The sequence below is a fragment of the Lichenostomus cassidix genome, chromosome 15 (genome assembly GCF_008360975.1).
Source record: "Lichenostomus cassidix isolate B80296 chromosome 15, HeHo_3.0, whole genome shotgun sequence".
Taxonomy (NCBI): Eukaryota; Metazoa; Chordata; class Aves; order Passeriformes; family Meliphagidae; genus Lichenostomus; species Lichenostomus cassidix.
In genome coordinates this window covers 7,539,927-7,560,182 of record NC_139496.1, presented here as the reverse complement: position 1 = coordinate 7,560,182, position 20,256 = coordinate 7,539,927, and the positions used below count along the sequence as shown (strand labels likewise).

Genomic DNA, 20,256 nt, shown 5'->3' with positions numbered 1-20,256 from the left:
TCATTGTGGAATCTCAGCACTGTTCATGCCCTCCTCATACCACCACACTTCCTGTACTGAAAGTACAGGAATGCTGTGACAAGAGCTGACTGAAGTATATTCAGTAGTGAATATACTTGAATATTCAATGTACTTGAATTCCTGAAAGTACAGGAATGCAGTGACAAGAGCTGACCAAAGTATATTCAGTAGTATGAATATGGCAGTAGAAACATTCTCTTTGGTTTTGAAGACAGGATTGACTTGTGCCACCTTTTGAAACTGCCAAAGTCCTGGTGTTATGCTAGCTACTCACCCCTGCAGTGATTTCATTAGGAAAAGAATGTGCCCAGGAATACAGATACTGTATTTTTTATGTTAACCTCAGACATTAATGACAAAAAAAACCTGTTTAAGAACAGGGTTTTTTTCTTAGTGGATTTTTAATAGCTTTCTCCAGTTTAAGTGGATAATAAGCTTTTATCTTTTTTGATTCAAGAGGCAGTAGGCACTGTCTTCTAAATTTTTGTACATATCAAATGCACAGAAATGTACTTTGACATGGGGTGAATAGTTTTGATGCTGTAACTAATGATTCCCTTCGTGTTACTTTTACTCTTTTTTCATATTAACCTCACTTTGCTTCTGTTATTTGCCAGGATAATCTGGCATTTGCTGTTATTTTGCAGTTTGGACACTGAGTCAGGTGCATACTTGTGACAGACTAGTAAATCAATTTTATATATGTTTAACTGAATACTACTTCAGTGAAATAAGAGTAATTCTTCCTTTTTTGCAAATTTTCAGGTTCTGGATGAGATTTCTGAACATGGCATTAGGATTTATCAGCTCCCTGATGCAGATTCTGATGAAGATGAGGAGTTCAAAGAACAAACTAGAGTTTTAAAGGCAAGTTTTGCTACTAGTTTATACTTTTGTTGCTGTAGTTCCTTAATCTACAATATGTGTAGAGGTACTTTATTCATTTTACAACGTGTTGAAAATGTCAGTTTTCTTTGGATGTTGACTCTGAGTTATAATCCCTTTTATTCCAGTCTCTGCTTCATCAGAATTCCAAGTGCAGTGTGTCATGACTTTCTCTCCTTTTCTCTTTTAAGTGTAAACCACTGTTCACCACAAACTGTTATTTGCAGTCTGTTTTGTGACTCAAACATTTTAACATTCAAGCAAGGAGAGAGATAGTGTGTGTTATGGTTGCTGTACTAATTAACAACTTTCCTCTTGTTAAAGCAGATAATCAAGGTTTTACTGAAGTAATTTCCTCTTTGTGCTTGCAAAGGTGTTTGAAGAATGTGTCTGAAATTCTCTTTCTAGCTACTTCAGTCTGTATCTGAAGTATGTTTCTGTTGGCTGTTCTCCACACATGATGTTATGTCAGATGACACATTATGCCCAAACTGTACTTGAACAACAGTCAAGTGTTCCTAAAGTGAGGCGTCATTTCCTTCTGTGCCTCTGTTCAAACAAATGATCCTAAAAGCTACAGGTGCTCATAAGGAGAGGTTGCATTGTCTGGAATGGGATTTGTTAGCTTTCTGATGTGGAAGGATTTTAGTAGAGACCATTTGTCAACATGTCTTTTCCCCCTTTCCTGCCTGTTACTTCAATCTTTGTACTTTCTTTAAAAAAGAAATGAAGCAAAATACAAAACTAACTAGCCAAAAATCAAAACAGTAACTTGTTTTTCTCTGTCTCAACTAGGCTAGCATTCCCTTCGCTGTTATTGGATCCAATCAACTTATTGAGGTGAAGGGGAAAAAAATCCGAGGCCGCCTGTATCCCTGGGGAGTTGTTGAAGTCGAAAATCCAGAGCACAATGATTTCCTCAAGCTGCGCACAATGCTGGTGTGAGTAATGGTAAAACGATCCCATCTCCTGTGGTGACGTAACTGTCACAATGACTACAGACCTATAGCAACGTTAATTCCTTAATTTAAAACTAGCCCCAGTGGCAGTGTGGAGTGAAGTTTTAGTTCTCCACAGCTTGTTTTCCTCCTGTATCCTCTGATACCTGCATTCAGAAAATAGTTTCTGCATTTTATGTTGCCTGATATATGTGATGATTTTATGCCTTATGTGTACTGATTTGATGGCTTTACATATAATCTCAAGTTTTGTTATAGTGCAGTTGGTGAGGCAGAGAGGCTTTTAAAATACTCTTCAAAGTGAAGAGTATTCTAAAAGCAAAGTGCATTTATCTTGGCAGTGTGGGAAATCCTTTGTTAAATATGATACCCCACCCCGTTATGATTTTAGCCAGTACGGATATTCTGCCTGCGTAAGTGGTTTTAAGTGTTTTCTTAAAAACGATGTTTTGCCATTGTTGGAAATCAATTGTTATTCCAAATTCAGTCTCTGCTGGGCAGGGATTGCCCTCTGCTGGGCATCGGGAGCAAGTGGGTTTTTCTTTTTTTTTTTTTTTTTTTGACAGTTGGAAATTGTTAAGCAATGTCAGCTGTTGTGTGAGCCAAGCAGCTCCACCTAGTTCCCAGTTACAAATTATATTTGACAGCACTTAAAAGTAATAAAATACTTTAGGAAGTAAAGTATCTTTCTGAATAACTGTCTTTGCAAGGTTCTTAATACTGCAAAAACTGGTATAAACAACTTATCTGAAGTAATTAGTGACCAAGAAGAAGACAGCATTCTTTGGGTCTTTGAATAATATTGGTGGGGGCATTTAGGAATTAATTAAAGATTGGTGAATTTGAAAGCAGAGTTCTGGCTGGCTTGGTCTGTAAGGATTTACTTTTCTGGTAAATACATCCATTATATAAAACAGACTCAGAAGATAAAAGGGTGTTTTTCTTTGCTTTGATGAGAAGGACAGAGTATTCAATAGCCCTTTGCATGTTCTAGAACGCACATGCAGGACCTGCAGGAGGTGACCCAGGATTTGCACTATGAGAACTTCCGTTCCGAGAGGCTAAAACGCACTGGCAAGTAAGTGTGTGCTGCCTCTGGGCTCTGCTGCTCCTCAGTGCCCACTGACATCGGCCTTGCTCTTCCTCCTAATCTATCCTGCCTGTAAACAGTTATTTCTGATGAGATTTCAGTCTGTGCAGTTCTGAAATTTGTGTGAAATGCTCTTCTTGAAGAGGAATAATATATAGCAAAGTGCTGTGTTTATAAACAGCTGTGTGTTCTGTATCCACCCCCTGTGCTTTTAATTGGAATGTGCAGAAGGAGGATGCCTGCAAGCAAGATAGGTTTTATGTAATGATGTCAGTTTGGAGAAAATGAACACTAATACGCACATTTAAATAAGCCCCAGTCTATCTGCTTAGGTAGGTTTGCTTCTCTTGCTCCTTCATATATAGCTAAAGAGAGAAATTTAGACCAAACAATATTTTCTGATAATTTATGTGTTTTTATGTAGTTTATTATCTCTTTTTGAATTCTTGGTAAGGTTGTCCTTGCCAACTTCATGCAAAAAATCTGCATCTACCTTTGCTGCATCTTTTTGGGTAGCAACTTACCCTTGTCCACACTCCACTTGTTCATTAAGTGTTCAGCAAAGCATTTGACATTAAAGAAGAAAGGAAATAGCCTACGTGGCTTTTTAGTGGTTGATTTTTGTGCCGTGGATGGATAGCGGAGGAAACCTCTTCATTAAATTGCAAAAGAAAATCCATATAGCAGTGAAGAAATCAAATTTTAAGAAATGGAGAGAGAATAGCAGGAGTCTGTGAGATTAAGATGGCCTTTTACAATAAGGAAGGATGAGTTTAAGAATGTCCTAATTTCCCCTGTGTGGAAGCATGTAGACTTTGTTGATATTATATTAATTGAAATATGAGCCTTGAATCTGTTCTTGGAGATGTTTACTTCTGTGTTTTATATTATCAATGCTTTTCTTCAACAGACCTGTTGAAGAGGAAGTGGTAGACAAGGATAGAATCCTCCAGCAGAAAGAGGCTGAGGTAAGAGGGACTTTCTGAAAGTTGTTCTTTGATGTAACATGCTACATTCCAATTTCAGTTTTCTGCATCAGCTGCTGCCTATGGTGTGTAGGCTTGGAGTTGTGGAAAATGACCAGACAAGAACATACTAAACATACAAGTTGCCCTTACCGTGTTTTGTTTGTAGTCGCTTGCATTGTGGGTGATAGGTAGTGTGTGCACTCCTGGTTGTAGGTAGGACATTTATCACTTCCCATTTGTGTGCTAATTTTCCATAAGGATATTTGCTATTTTAAATATTGAAATTAATTTATGTTTGTCAGCTACATATGCTGCCTTAAGCACACTATGTTGGGATAGACTGACAGTCTAATGTCATTTCAGATGAGCAAGTGCTTACTACAAGCACGTTACCAGTAAATTTATTCTTATGTCTTGAGGGTATGGAGTAGAAATAGGCTCTCGAGTCTTAAAAATCCCATGATATGATTAATGCATATGTTTTTTCATCTTAACCTTGACTTAAATCATAGTATATTTGTTGCATCTGTCATTTTATGGATTTAGTGTTTTCAAACTCTGATTTCTCACTCTGGTTCCAAGTTATTGCTAGGCCTTTTAAATTAGTATTTTTATGTTGAAGCTGTAAAGACTCAGAAATTTTTAGTCCAGTATGTAAATTCCAGCAGTGTGCTGCCAGTACTTACACTGCTTGCAGTGTGAAAACTGAAGACTTGCTGCCAGTTATAAGACAGTGAGTTTTTTTCCTCTTTATCCTTCTTTTATCCAATTCAGCTTGGATCCACGTTCATAAGTGCAGGAAAGCATGATTGGAAAGATCATTGCATATATGCAGTGATTTGGAGTAAGAAATAAAAAACTAAAAGCAGTTTTGTGTGTTTCTGAGGTGAAAGATGGACTCCCATACATGGAAATTTTTGAAATTTACTTTAGTCTGTGCATTTCCTTTTTCCCTTATAGCATCCGTATTTAAAAATAGCTAACCCTGGTTAGCTATTGGCTAACCCTGGCATGTAGATATAAATAGCAAAAAACTTTCCTAAAAGGAAATGCAGAAGCAGCTGATTACCACCATAATTAGTAGCTAATAATATGAATTGCTGGAGACTGAGTGAGCTGCATATTTATCACTATATAACTTCATTTCAGCAGCATAAGCACAGTTGATGGCTGTGCACGTGCAAGAGTGGAACTTCTGCAAGTGTTCTGCACACAAATTAACTGCCTTCCATTTACTGGGGTGTGTGTAAGGCAACAGTAGCCCTTCAGCTGATAGCCACCAGTACTGGATGCTTTGGAAATGTCAAGAGCATTTTTTGAAAATGTTCTTTTGTTTTTCTTCCTTAATACTTCCAAGCAGACAAGTAGACTTTAAGTTGTAATTGTTTCTCCTGTTATTTGAACTATGTAAATTGTACATGCCTAGTAGTTAAGCAGAATGTTGGGTATCCCTGTAGAACTATTTTTTTAGGACTTATGTCTGAAAAAAATCTACCATAAATATTTTCCCTGGAAACTGTTGGTATGACAGGCACATTATATATAATTCTATTTATACATTGACACAGAGTCATCAAAATAGACCAGTATATAAATATGTAACCTGTCTTTTATATAGTATGGCTAAAGGGATAAAATTTTTAATTTCTTGGGGAACAGTCTTTGAAAATTTCCTCTGGGGCTAATCATCTCTGAATAATTGCTGCTGAAGTTGCAGGGGATTAGCTTAGGACTTGAAAAAACAAATACATTTTTAACTTCTGCATTCTATTGTTCCAAAGAGATCAAGAGGCTTTGCTGAATCTTCTGTAGATAAGCTGGTATGAAGTCTCTTCATCTCCAAATCATCCCTAAGGTTCAGACTGGGAAAAATCTGTGGAGGAAAGAGGCACAGAGGAAATGGGCTTGCATTCCATGGCCTTCACAGAGAAAACAAATATCCATTTCCCCTCCTGTTCTGCATTCCCATCAGTAACGGTGCTTGATGTTCTATTTACAGTTTTGTGAGGTTTATATAACCTTGGAAGGAATGAATGCTTGAACTAGTGCCAGGATCATCTTTATCAAGGCATCACTTTTGCTAAATGGTCTTTTATTATGCCAAAGGATGTGGTCCCCAGTTCAGCCAATTTGGAATTGCTAATCTGACATTTTGGATTTATTGCTTAGTCTGGTTGTACTTTTGCTCATTTGCAAGTGATGACCCGTTTTTTAGAGCTGGAAAGTGAAAATAGGAATAAAGATACTCTTGTTCCTTGATGTAAATATGCTGCAGAACAGATTATTTTGATGTTGTAGTGTAAGTGGGCACAAACTTCAAGTTTGTAGTTTTGTGCCATATTTTTCCTACTCTGGAAACGTCTCAGTAATAAAAACCTTGTGAAATTTGGAGAGGTAGTACTTCCAGAAAAAATGTTGGGGCTGTGAATACATGGAAACAGCAACCAATAAACCTCTCTGGTTTCTCTAGTGAGCAAATCCCTCCACACTGCTGTCTTCAGTGGAGTTGGTCAGCAGTGGGCTGTATATAGTAGAATGAACACAATGTTGAAATTGTTTTCTCTCTGTCCTTCCAGTTTCTGAACATGTGTAACCCTTTGGCAGATGAGATAAAGAGCCCTGGGACAGTGTGGGAGTCAGGAGGGGGGCCAGCAGTGGGGGCCACCAGGCTGTGGGCCAGTGGTGGCCCTGTGGGGAGTGAGGAGGTGACCAGTGTGTTAGGTAATTGCTGGTGCTGCAAGGGTTTGTGAGAGCATTGTCTTGAAAGATAAGGGGCAAACTTTCCTGGGAAAAGACTGCATGACTGCTGATGAAGGCCTACAGTCTCGAAGGAAATAAAAACAGGTCTGAAGTTGAATTCATTTTGTGGGATGTCACTGCCCAGTGCAGGGGGCAGAATGTTTCAGCCTTGCTCTGTGAAGTGCTGCAGTCTTAGTCCTGGAGAACTTCCTAGGATGAAAACCATTAGTAGTCAGTTAGCAGTGGCAATCCTTAAGGGAGTATAATGAAAAAGCCTTTTTGGTTTTTTGAGCAATTGCTTTTTTTTGTTCTTTTGAGCTGTTTATTGAAGGAACAGTGCATGCTGGTCATGTACTGCAGTGGCTGTGGCCATAGTGGCTTCTGCTCTTTGTCAATATGTCCTATAAAAGACATTTATCTTAATGGTAGCCCCATTTCAAATTTATCAGGAGTATTTTTCTTGTCTTCAGTTAATAAAATTATTTGAGTTCTTTGGTATTGGAAGTATTTTTAATCAAAAGAACTATAATGGGAACACTCACTAGAAAAATCTACTGTCTGCAGTTTTCCATCTTGCCCTATTCATGCAGCCTCTTCACTTATGCCTTTCTTATGTAAAGGCATGGGCAGAAATAATCAGACTTGGTAGAGGGAAAACATGTCAGTGGGAAGTAAATATTGCTTGTTTCTTAATATTTCTCTTCCTTTGATACCTGTATGTTGGTCACTGAGAAGCCACTCATGTTGTTCAAACAGTAACAGTGTTTGTTGGCATTGTGATGAAATCCTGTAGGCAAAGCAGAGCTGTGTATCTGTTTCTGTTAAGGGCATGGAAGCTATTAACAAGATGTATGGTTCACTTTTAGCTCTGTAACCTTAGCTCTCATTTTAAATGTTTGTTTCCTTTCTGTTTTGCTGCAGTAGTTACATGATCGTTCGAACTAAATTGTAGGCCTGACATAAGTAAACTAAGGGGCATTTATACCAAGGTTACATTTATTCTTTTGCCTTTTGTTATCTGAGAATTCACAGGAATTATTTGTTTTAACAGATTTCCAAACATTGTTTCCTAGCTTCCTTTTCATGATGTGCATTGGCCCTATGCTGTCCTGTTGTAGCATCCGTTCTTTAGGGGATGAACACAAATATATCAATGCTGCTCCTGCAAGTGAGAGGACTTGCTGCTGAGCAAGATCAAAGTCATTTCTGCCCTTGATGCTTGCAGTCCCCAACAGCAAAGGGAACATTGATGTTGATGTGACATCAATTTCAGTCTTTGCTGTGATTTCTTTTTCCCATTCTCCTTTATTAAGAGCAGAGGTTTTTTCTGTCTATCCAGTCGGTCCAGTAAGGTGAACATGAGCTGGTTTTGGTTTGTATTGTAATGTAGAGGAATGGCTCCTGTGTCCTGTCCTCTACATGAAGAGAAATTGTTGAAGAGACTGTCGGGGTTACCACTTGAGCACTGTACAGCTTGATTCTCTTCTTTTAATTTTACAACAATGCCCCTAGTTTTTTTTCACAGGCCTTGTGCCTGAAAATTTTTCTACTGAATTGTTCTAAAATAGCTGCAGAAACTTGCCAATACTTACCTAATGGAAAAGTCCGAGACTTCACCAGTAGGTCTCAGAAATACCACATGAGAATGGAAAAGGAAAATCTTGTTGCAATCTTAATGTTAGAGCAGAGTAGTTTTCCTGGGGTTTTTGTGCCATATGCATATTTGTGTCATATGCAGCATCTGATTTATTTTGTGGTATGGGCATATTTTTATCAGTTAAAGTTAGGAAAATGCAATTCTCAATGCTGTATTTAAGTCTTAAAATATGATGTTGGCTATTAGCAGAATTCTGCATTTGAGCAATCAGTATAATACATGTACAGCAGTATCTCCCTCTGTGATTACTGAATGGTTTCTATTTTGGGAATGCTTCATGGCTCAGCTTGGAGTGCTCTTGGGAAAGCTCAAGCAGGAGAGCTTCCAAAAAGCTAGTTTTATTCTGATGGTAGATCTGTAGAGAGGCAGTTCAAAAGACCAGGTGTCTTACACTTTTACAGGTTGATCTTTGAAGCTTTTCTTTTTTCTTTTATCATGAAATCAATGCAACACTCATTTCAGGAACTTTCCGCTTTTTTTCCTCCTTCCTGCAACATTATGCCATCTTTTTGATCAGAAGCTTTTTGTTTTAGGATTTAGCAAAAAGATGTAGATGGGTTTATAACAATCCTCACAGACTTAGCTGTATCTCATGCTGTTCCTGTGCAAATCTCCTGTTGTTAGAGGGCATCTCTGCAGCAGTCACAGGAGCCTGAATTAGCCTCTCCTGAACCCCGTGCTGCTGCAGCAAGAGGATAAGTACATAAGCCAGCTAGTTTTGGGCAAGCTCTGGTACTGCTAGCTGTGCTGCAATCTTTTTACTCTTTAGTTAATCTGCAGTTCCGTACTCTTTCCTAAATCTGTATCTGAGAGCAGGCAAGAAAAAGTGATATAGGCACCCACAGTTAATTTTTCTCATTCTGTGATGTTTCTTTCTGTTCTTTTTTTTTTTAACAAAATGGAACAACTGCTCAACACCGCACACATGTAGTCAAGCTTTTATCTCAGGTTCTTTTGTATTGAACCTGGTGGAGTAATGAGTATCAAGATAGTTAATGTGGTTGGATGAAAATACAGTATAATTGTTTAGACACAGTGCTTTCTCAGTTAGTTTTCCCCCTGTGAAAAAAAATGCAAGCAATTGTCTAATTAAAAAAAAAGAAAGAACTTGCTGTACAATTTTTACATGATCTCTTATTTGAGATGGACTCATAGGTTATACAATATGTGTGGAAGTAGCAGCCTATTTCCTTCCCACTTTGTAAAATGGGGCACTTGTAGTTTTGTGTGTGGAGCTTCCCCACCTGCATTTGAAAGGAAGTACCCAGTCATTTGTAAAGCAAATTAGAGGTATTTGCATATATATTTTGAAAATCCGTATTAGTGTTCTTTTTTCTTTCTTAGAACTTTTGTTCGAGTTAATTAAAAAAAAAAACAAAACCAAAAACTAGCAACAAAGCATTATATATATATCTGGCCTGTTATGTGATGGAAACTAACTTTTACGTGTTGTAAAAAAATGATGCCTTAGAAAACAGATATTTCCAGGAAAAGTCATTGTTTAGATGTAAAAAATATTGGTGCTTAATATGTTTAGTCTGGCTTTCCAAATTTTATAAACATCATTCTATTTCTCTTTTGGAATAGTTTTTGAATCTTGTCTTCATGTTTGGCTGTTACTGCCGCCTAAAAATTTGCAGAGTTTTCTGGTAGTAACAGGATGAACATAATACTGTGCTTTGAGCACCTGTATCAGAACAAAACTCCTTCAGCTCACTCAGCTGTAGCTCTGTGCACATCTAAAGGACGTGCTTTCCTTATTATGGATTAAATGTTGATTCACAGGTCTGCAAACATAGCTGGCTTCAAAAGACTTGCACTCCATTGCTTCATTTTAATTTTAAGTATTCTTACAAATCTTTTGTGAAAGTTAGATATAATGAACTGAAGAATATGAGATGGGGAAAACCAAAGTATTCAATTATGTAAATTACTGAACATTTCCAGTTTGTGAAGAGGCAAATAGGATCTGTGTTCTACCATGGAAGAAAAACATGCAGTTTCCTGGATTTTTGGGCTTCTCATGAAATTGTTGTAAACACTTGGGTTTCTTTCTCTTCCAGCTGCGCCGCATGCAGGAGATGATTGCCCAGATGCAAGCCCAAATGAGGATGAAGCCTGGTGATGACTAAGAAGCTTAACATCTGGATACATCAGGTATTGCTTTTCTGACTTGTTCTGTCCTATTACATAAGGTCTTCACTATGATTTTTGTTAATTTTGCACTTTGGACTTGCATTTGCAGTACTTACGGAAAAAAAAGTGATATTCTGGGTAGACTAGAAAAGATCTATGCCAATGTTACCTTTCCAGCTGTTTTCAACACCTGTAAGTGCTTCTCTTCAATGCCTTATTTTTGGATCATCAGGCTTTGCTTCTGTTAGCACAAGCTACTCAGAAAATGAATTTGATTATATGTAAATAAAAGTTAAGAGTGTTTTCGGGTATGTAGGCTGACGAATTTTTAACAGTTTTCTCAAAGAGCCAAACAAAATTTTGCAAACTGGTCAGGTGTACTGAATCCAGACTCCCTTGATGGTGTATTAGGTGGGGATCAGAGCGAGTGAAGAAAAAATTCATGTAGCACATATTCATTCTTTCTTCTGGTAAGAGTTTTTCTTTTAAATGCAAGAACAAAAAAGATGGAAGGGTATGAGGAGTCTTGTTGCTTAATACTTCATTTTAATACTCTAGTTGTGATTGCTGGTCTTGTGGAATGTAAAGCTTGAATAAAATGGATTATATTATCCCTTATGACCTTGTGTCAGCTGCCAACATTCCAAGCCTAAAATAAGGAGATTTTTTGTTGCCTTTATTTGAACCTTCAGTCTTCCTGTTTACATAAGAAGAAGAAAAAAATAATTAAGAAATAAACTTATTCACTGGATTCTGACTTAGCCCAAACAGGAGTTGATGGTTTTACTGGTATGGGCACTGTTATCTTTGAGTGAAGTACTTATGGGGAAATAAATAATTCCGTCTCAGGTTTCTTACTGTCACAGTTTCAACTGTTGCAGATAGAGGAGTCTTCACATCATGTCTTCCAACTTCCATACTAAGATACGTTTTCCCAGAGCTGGAAATCTAAACACTGAGGATAATTTTGTGGCTGACCACATGGTATATGTGATAGCAGTGTCTGACAGACAGCTCTCATTCCCCAGACAAGAGCTGCTCATTTTGCAGCCTGTTCAATATTGTTAAATATTATAGTCTGAATTGAAGGCTCCAAGTTTTCACAGTGACTTTGTTATCATATGGCCAAATTCTGACCACTTGTGGAAATGATTGTTTGATGCAGGAAAGCTTTTTTTAATGTAAATTATTGTTACTGTTTTTTGCTAAGGAGCTCAATTCTTTGTGCAAATTAAAAATGATGTTTAATCACATGACACCTTAAAACTGATAGTAAGTAAAAACACCACCATAAAGCTAATAACCTTGTCCACAGTTGTTGTTGGCAGAGCAGAGGATGGCAAGGGGTACAAATATATTCAGAATTCTTTCTTCAGTTCCTAGATGCTAGCTTTGCTGTGAAGTCAGTATCTGAGGGCTGATGGGACATACTATTCCCACTAATGGTTAGCCCAAAATGGCCCCAGATCCCCAGTGTTTAACAGCTTCTGGCAATACTGGATATGGCCTTTATAAAAAGGAACTGGAGCATGGTTTGTCCCAGGCTGAATTTGCAGCCATGGCTACATGAGTAAACAGAGTTCTGAGCATGCTCATGTCTGTCCAAGGGAAATGTTCCTCTGTAGTGGTTCCTCACACCACTAATCTGGGGTGCAGCTTGCACCACTCTGGGTGTTAAGCAGGAGACTTTGTAGACTTAACAGTGTTCCCATGATCTTGTTGTGATTTGAACTAAATCTTGAGGTCAAGTTAATTGGTCTGAAATACTGAGTATGGATGATTTTGAGAAGGATTTGAATGAGATCCTCATACGTGGAGGTCCTGCTGTTTCTTTGGAATTTGCTAAGCTACATTGCTGCAGCTGCTGTGGAAATTGTGTTTGACAGATTGCTTTCAGGAAAGACTTTTGAACTTCTTTTTTTTACTACCATAGATAGATAGATGTTTAGTGTAATTTGTTGGCCAGTATGCACAGTCAGAACTGCAGATGCAGTCCTGCCAAACCAGGGTGTTGCTGTATGATCCTGGCAGCATGCTGAAGTGAATCCTCATCCAGAGCTTAGCCTTAGGGATGTTTCTCTCATGCATGTTAACTGACTTTGCAGCTTAGGAGGAGTGAGTGATGAGTTCAACCTCCAGCATTCCCATCAGATATATTTGCTGTGTTTTATTGAACTCGCTATTTCTAGAGAAACCAGGAAACTTGTAATTAACACAGTGGTTAACATAAGCAAACTGCCAACAAATTTAAATGTAGTTGGTATTAATCTTTTCGTTCTGTCACAGTTTATCTTGAACATCTCTCAGGTTCTAGTTTTACAAGAACTTTAAAGGATCATTTGTACTACTGAAAGCGCAGTCTCTCCTCCCATTGCTCTTTTGCACCCTAACTTTGTACTGAGAAAAATATATAAATTTATAAACACGGAGTTTATATAAAAATTAGTATTTTCACACTTTTTATTTTGATACATACCTAATTTTTGTATTTTCTTCAAAAACCCTTAAAATATTTCCCTCTACATAAAGCACAGAAAAATAAAGATTTTTTTTCAGGTATTTTGGGAAGAGAGTGGTGTGGTATGCTATGGAATAAAGATCTTCATAGATAAGAGCTGGAGAATAAACAGTGGGGTAACGAAATGTCTTAATATCCAAATATGTGAAATAGCCACTTCTGATTTCAGATGTATTTTGGGGTGGGGAGGACATTGCTGAATGCTTTGGAGTTTTCTAGGAGGAGTATAATGACTAAAAAGAGCTAAACTCAAATCCTTGCCAAAAAGACTGATGAGTCTGTGTTACCAGAAAGTGCTACACTGATGGGGTGACTGGAAGGTCTGATTTGCCTGATCCCTTTTGAATAAGGACTTCTTTAAAGATTTTGTAGAAAGAGCAAAGGGTGAATTTACTTCAAGCAGTTTCCTTTACTTTCAAGGCTGGAGTAAGAGAAGAATAAGGGGAGTGACAAAGGCAAAGATTACACACAGGGAATATGTTCAAGGTTTCCAAAGAGGGTGGACAGATTTCTTGCTTTGGAGCAGTAGAACCCTGAAAGAAAATGAAGATGAATGCTGGTGGAGACTGGGTTAGAGGTAGGAAAGGAAGAGGATTTTGTCACACTAGTCATTCCTGTTTTCAACTGCAGTTTTTGACAAAAGCCTGTGAGCACAGATTGTGGTGATTAGGATCTTCTGAGTGCAGCCCTAACATAGGTGTGTTGACCTACACTTCTGTCTGTTTCCTCTAAACATTTCATAGCCTCTGTGTACAAACAGTGCAGGTGGAGCAGGCAAGGAGAGCTCAGCTAGACAGGAGAATATTCTCAGAATAAGCAGTAACAAATTTTTTATCCTGACTTTTGATATACTCACCTTACTAATCTTCCTCAGATTTTTTTTTCCTTGTAAAACACAAGACACTGCTGTAAAGTGTAGGAGGTGTTTGGTTCTTATATTTGGCAGTTCACATGAGGGATTGAAGAGAAAGATTGGACTGAGGTACCAAAACCTAAAATAGGTTTAGTTTTATTTGGGTGCTCAAATATGAAATGCTTTTGCAATAAGCCTGCAGTAACTCCAATAGCACATTTACTAGTTTCTGAGCTTGTCCATCTCAGATGAGCAGTTACTATGAAAGGCTGGAATAATTGTATCAAATGAAATGACTATTGGTTGTTTCTTCCTTTTCCTTCTTTGTTTCTCGAAGTGTATCTCTTTGCAATCTGTTTTCCTCTTGTTATTCTTACAAATCTGGTTTGTCTGTCTTCACTCAGTTTCAAGATCATACTGGGACAAACCAGTAACAGAAGCCAGGCTGTGGAATGCTAATATAGCCATCTGGAAATACAGTTATAGTTAGGGAAATATGTTCAGACAAAAAAGAAACCCAAGCATCTTGCAGTTAAAATATCTGTAGGATGTTGAAAATTCTTTTTTGTATAGCTTGTGATTTCCACAAGTATTTTAAAGCCTCCTGAGCACATTAACACTATTCTGGTTCTTGATAAGAGCAGTGCTAAAGACACCAAACAGCTCCGTCTCTCTGCCACTGAATTGACATCATTTAACAGAACAACACAAAGCATTGTCATAGCAACAAGCCTTCTAAAACGATGCTGCTGAATGCTGAATTGATCTGATGAGAAATGTCATTTGAGGAAGCAGAGATGATGTTGTAGTTTTTGGCAGCTGAAATTGAGAGCCTAGAGAATGTGAAGTTTGGGCAAATCTGTAGTATTTGGAACAACTGCCTGGCACTGCCAGTGGATGTTTCTCTGGCTAGAAACCAGACCAGGAGAGTGCTGTGGGCCTCCAGCTCTCCTCAGCTCTTCTGACTGTGGAGTTGTTCAGCAAACCCTGCATTGTTAGGCTGGCATGAGCTTCTGCACCCTTAGAGAGCAGACTTCTGTTGGAAGTTGTGTGATATTATGGGGAACCTGAAAATGTGTCAGGCCACTTTTTACCAAAGAAATGGGAACATTTGTGGTAGTTTTGAAGCTTGGATCCTGGTATGAAGATGTGAGTCAGTGGTCATCAACCCTATTAACACATTTAACTGATGAGTGTTGAAAATCAGCTCAAAGGCCAGTTTTGTAACTTAGCGTGAACTTGGCTGATGCTGTTTGCTGTGGGGAAGGATAAGGTCTTGCTACAGAGTAGCAAAGGAAAGGGAACAAACTTGAAACAGTGAAGTCAACAGAGGGTGACTGAAATAGCAGAGAACCAAAATGTTTGGGGTGCAGTGAAAAAAATGAATCAAAACCTACAGCAGGGCACTGGTGTCATCCAGTACTCCTCTGCCTTTTGGAAAGATGCCATTTCTCAAAGTTCTTGCTGACAATGGGGCACTCAAAGGGCTGTACTTACAACATAAAATGGGTGCTATTTGAAGAAAAACAATTCAGGTGAGTGAGAAAATGTAGCTGCTTATTAAGCAAATATCTCTCATTGGAAATTCAGAAGTAAACATGTAGAGGTGTCAAGTAACCCTGCATTGTAGTGGTGTTCTTAGAAGAGCTGAGGGGGAGGCAAACCCATTCCTTTACAAGATTTCCAAAATCTTTACAAATACAGGATTCTGAGCTACATGACCACACGATCAGGGTGCAGATGTATGTAGTGCTTGCTAGTTATGCTGCTTACTGCGAGAGTTTTGTTTAATGGCACACTGGGGAAATGTATCCTCTTTCTTAAATGATGGTATGAACTCACATGGCTGATGGAGGCTTTTGTTGACTCTGTGTCTTGGTGAAATGAGCATGAGGGACTGTAAGGTTGGTCTAATAAAGCTGGAGGTCAAACTTGTCAAGAATAGTATCAACCTAATTGTATCATAAAATACTGCCTTACAAGGAGATGAGGAAGAAAGAGCAATGAAATGAATCTGCACTGTAACTGCACAAACATACTTTGCCCAAGTGTGTTCTACAAGCTTATAAAATGTGGGTAATGCTGCTAACATCAGTGTGCAGCTGTGCTTATAACCCAAGCCTTCATGTTTATTGGAAATTCCAGTCTTTTTGTGAGTCTGAAACATGAGTTACAGTTTCTTCTTGAGGTATCTTCTGTAACAGATTAGAGTTGGGCAGGCAGAGGCAGAAATCAAGTTTCTCTTTCATACTTGAAGTAGCAATGTAGCACAACAGGTTAATTTTTAATTTGAATATTGAATTTGCTTCGCAATATATGGACTCTGGCTTTAAAACCTTATTGCTAGCTTGCATGCTTTAGTTGTTATTAGAACAGCTCCTTAAAATGAGAAGGAATTGTATATTGAACAGAATTCCCACTGTGAGAATGGCAAAGAGTAAAGCACCTTGCTCTTTATCCCAACTGTAGTCTGGATGAGTGTTACAAGTAAGTTGACACAGCAGTGTTTTCTAGGATATTTCTATTTTTTCATCCAGATGACTGTTTAGGTTAAGCTATTTTTTTCTGTCAGGAATGAGTATTTTTGGGACTGGAGAATTTGAGGTGTTTCCCTGGGTTCCAAATCTGACACACCTTTTTAAGCAGGATCCAACTTTCAGGGAAAGCTGGGATTCTGCTTTCTTTGTAGCAGCCTTTTCAATTGTCAAGTAACTGTGGAAATATCCAAAACTGGTAGTTATTTTTGAAATTACAGACCAGTATCCCTTTTTTTCAGGCAACAGGAACACTGCTGGACGAATGCTTGAAAAAATGTTTGCTTTCCTGCTTTACCTTAGCAATGTTGGTGCATGATGTCAAACTTGCTGCCTTCTCCTTAGCCCTGTTTAGCTGAGTGGTTTGTTTCCCTCAGCAGCAATAAAGCTTCACAGAAGAGGCCAAGGTCAATGTGTTGCGTGCAGGACTGTTGAGAGGAGCTGTAACATGCTTCTTGTGTTCTTGCAGGCTGAGGGGGGTGTGGGTGCCTAAGGAACTATGTAGCTAAAAATAAGTCCTCATTTATAAGCTAGTATTAGACATTTGTGGTAAATATTTGGGACCCAACTGCTCAGCTGATCTAATAGTAATACAGGTCCCTATGATGCAGGAACTGAAACTCCCTATTCCCTGGATTATGCTGCTTTGCTCAAAGGGGCTCAGACTCCTCCCCAATGCTCTGACGGTGCTGAGAGTTTGTCCTTTCTAATGCTCTGTTTCCCACTTTTGTTCCCAGCAGCATACGGTTCTCTAAGTGGATGGGTGCTCTGTTTTCTTTGCCCGAGTGGTAACGTTCAAATGCAAAAGCTGGATGCCACAGACCAAGACCTGCGTTAAAACAAACACAAAGTCTGAAGATCGTGTTGTAAAACTGCTTGTTTTATATATTCAATGTTATTCAACTTAATAGTGTATCATTTTTGATTCTTTTGGTAACACTGTCTTCATACTTATCAATGTGGTTTTATTATCCTTCCTATACCTTTTTATTCAGAAACTGCTAAGAGTACACTGTTTGGACTAGTCACTGTGGTGGGTTAAGGAATTAATCATTTATCTGCTAGGTTGTTCGGAATGGTTTCGTGGTTAACACTAAGACTTTGTGGCCTGTTTACAGTAAGCGTATGTGTGTTTGCACAGTATTATAACCTTCACCTGCCATTTTAGGTTATTATGTATCGTATCAGTTTTTCAGAACTTTCTCTGTGCTTTTGTTGCTTTGGAAGCTTCCTCTCTGGTGATTTGCATTTGTGTGATGTATGGGAAAATGTACAAAGCGCCGATGATTCGCCAGTGATTCAAAAAAGCTGACTTTTCTAAATCGCCGTGCCTTAACACACCATAAAGACTCCACACACCAACAACTTGTGTGGGTGCCTCTGGAGCTTTGGCTTCAGATCTCAAGTATCGATGGCAAAAATTTGTCACAGGCATTTCTATCTGTCAGCTGAGCAATGGCATGTACTGAATTTTTATATATACCATAGCACTACTTTTCATGGAAGTTTTGTAATAAATTGTATGAATGTGGCAAACGTTGATTTTTTTGGGGTGGTTTTTGTTGTTTTATTTTATTTTGCCTTTTCAAGATAATGTATGAAATGCTGTAATGGCATTGTGGACAGTGCGTATTCAAAGGAATTGTGATGTTTACCCTGGGGTATGAAGGTGTTTTCTAAAATTTGTCTACCTGCAAACTGCTTTGATCTCATTTCAAAACAACTTTGAAAGTGTTTTACCTGGAATTTAGGTAGCAAAGCTTGACATCCACTTTTTTCCCAAAGTTCATTAGGCACCTGCTGATGTCTTTAGGTGGGTAAATGTCTTGGAAAATCTCTTTACACACCTTACTTTATAAGTTCATGAATGTTGCTGTTTCCTTTATGTCATTACTGAGTTATAGCTCTCTTCTGCATACTTTTGTAGTCTTGTGTGTTTTATAAATGCACAAGTGTAAATTTCCAAATATGGGATTGAGACACTTTGTCTTCTGTACTAAATTGGGTGTCTTTCATGTAATGATTACCCCTAATTTTGCTATCTAGCAATGAGTGTTTAATCAGGATAGGATTCACAAACGATTGGCATCATGGGGATGCATATTTGTCTTATTTGGAGTTGAACTGCATAAAATGGACATTACATTGTTACTTCAGTGGCTGCTATAATGAAGTTGAAAGAAGAAATGGAGTGGCAGATTTGCATTCACACAAATTTTCTTCCCTTTTTATGAAGATTTGAATTTACCCATGTCTGTCCAGAAGGCCAAGGTGAGAGATTTAATGGCAAACTTTTTCTCATCATTTGTTTGCTGTTATTTGCACTTTTCTTGTTGTTTCTCTTCCAGGATTTCGCATCATGTTTTGCAACCTTCTTAATTATGTGCTGTCCGTTTGTGCTTGTGAAAATCAGGACAGCCACACCCCTCCTGAGGAGCCCAGACTTCAGTGGGAGACGTTAGTTACAAGCTGGGTTAGCTCTCTGAGCAAAGGTGGCACGACAAAGCCAACTAGGACAATGGGGAAGCAGTCTATGAAAAACATCTAGTCTTTAATTTTATTAAAAGCGGAGGGTTTTTTTCTCTCTTTAAAGCAAGGTGCCTAAAGTCACTGTCACAATTCTTGTGTAGGAAATCTCAGTGAAAAGATTTTTACTAGGGGATGCTGAGTACCAGTTGATAGTCTGTACTTTCTTTGGGTTTGTGGATTCCAGATGGAGCATTTTGGCTCAAAATTTGAGATCTATATTAATAATTGTCCAAGAAGGGCTTGCAGAGCTGCTGATTCCATATGTGAGTACTTTCCATTCAATGTAGTTTTTATTTTTTTATGCTTTCTACCACTTCTTTGATGTTGACTGATGTTAGTTTTCAATTACATTTGAACTTGGTTTTGTTAAAATACTTAACAGTTTACTGGGGGAATATATACTTGTTAAGCCAAGTCTTTGTACTGTGGAGCTCTCTGGATAGAGGACACTGGCTAGAGCTTTCTTTCTGACCTTGCATTTCAACTCCTGCAGGTGTTGGCAGTGCCAGGGCCTTGGAAGACAAATCCCTTTCTCTGCATTTCAACTTGGCCTTCTCCAGACTGACATTTTCCAGCACTGAGACAAAGTGCCCCACATGTAACTTTTTTAATGACTGTTCAGCAGGATCAAAGAGCAGTTGACTGCAGTCCTTTCAGTCTTCATTAGCTTTAAAACACTGTGGCAGACTATAAAACAACTCATGAAAGGCTGATTGGCTCGTTGGTGCCTTTGATAGTAGCGCAGAGTCTCTAATGGTGTGTGGCTTTCTAGCGTTTAAAAACAAGGAAATTTGCTGACAATTACCTGATTTATTATTTTTTTTCTGATGCTTTCAATCAATGGCTAAAAGTGAACTCAGGATGAGCTAATGTGGTTTTAAAATTTATGTGGCTGGGATTGCCAGGTCTTGGAAGTGGCTCCTTGTTTTGTTATGAGGGATGTTTTGAATGAGAAGGTGGAAGAAATGCCAAGATAAATGCCGTGATGACTACAAGGATTTGAAAAGTTGGTATTGTGGCATCGGTGTCAGATTTGTTCCTAGGCAAGGCAGTGCCCTTCAGTTATGCAGCCGTCACCCTGCCAAGCTTATCCTGTCCTGTATTCAGAAGAGTTTCAGGTCTGATAATTTGCCTGTCCTTGAAATGGGGAAGACATGACCCCTCCCTGCAGCCATGCAAGTCAGGGGAAGGATCTGGGTGTCCTTAGTCTTTACATGCCATTCTCCCTGCTTCTCTGCTGTTGAGTTTTCTGTGAGCTGTTCTCTTGTCATGTGCAACCACTGCTTTTCATATACATTTTCTCTTGCCTCGTCTTAAAGAGTTATGCTGACAGATTTTACCTGAAACAACTTTCCATATAACCTCTT

General features: G+C 38.5%; 1 protein-coding gene across 2 annotated transcripts in view; it reads left to right on the top strand.

Moving 5' to 3' along the window:
* The window catches only part of LOC146430287 (septin-2), a 35,340-nt gene extending 17,444 nt beyond the window's left edge, over positions 1 to 17,896 (top strand). Inside the window, exons 8-13 of one of the 2 annotated variants that reach the window (XM_085075833.1) lie at positions 787 to 888; positions 1,702 to 1,847; positions 2,860 to 2,943; positions 3,866 to 3,923; positions 10,383 to 10,476; positions 17,101 to 17,896. In XM_085075833.1, coding sequence (XP_084931959.1) covers positions 787 to 888; positions 1,702 to 1,847; positions 2,860 to 2,943; positions 3,866 to 3,923; positions 10,383 to 10,451 — 459 coding nt within the window. In that variant the 3' untranslated portion in view covers positions 10,452 to 10,476; positions 17,101 to 17,896. Of the gene's footprint in view, positions 1 to 786; positions 889 to 1,701; positions 1,848 to 2,859; positions 2,944 to 3,865; positions 3,924 to 10,382; positions 10,477 to 17,097 lie in introns of both variants that reach the window. The other variant, XM_085075834.1, reaches the window with a different exon arrangement.
* The last annotated feature ends 2,360 nt before the right edge of the window (positions 17,897 to 20,256 follow it).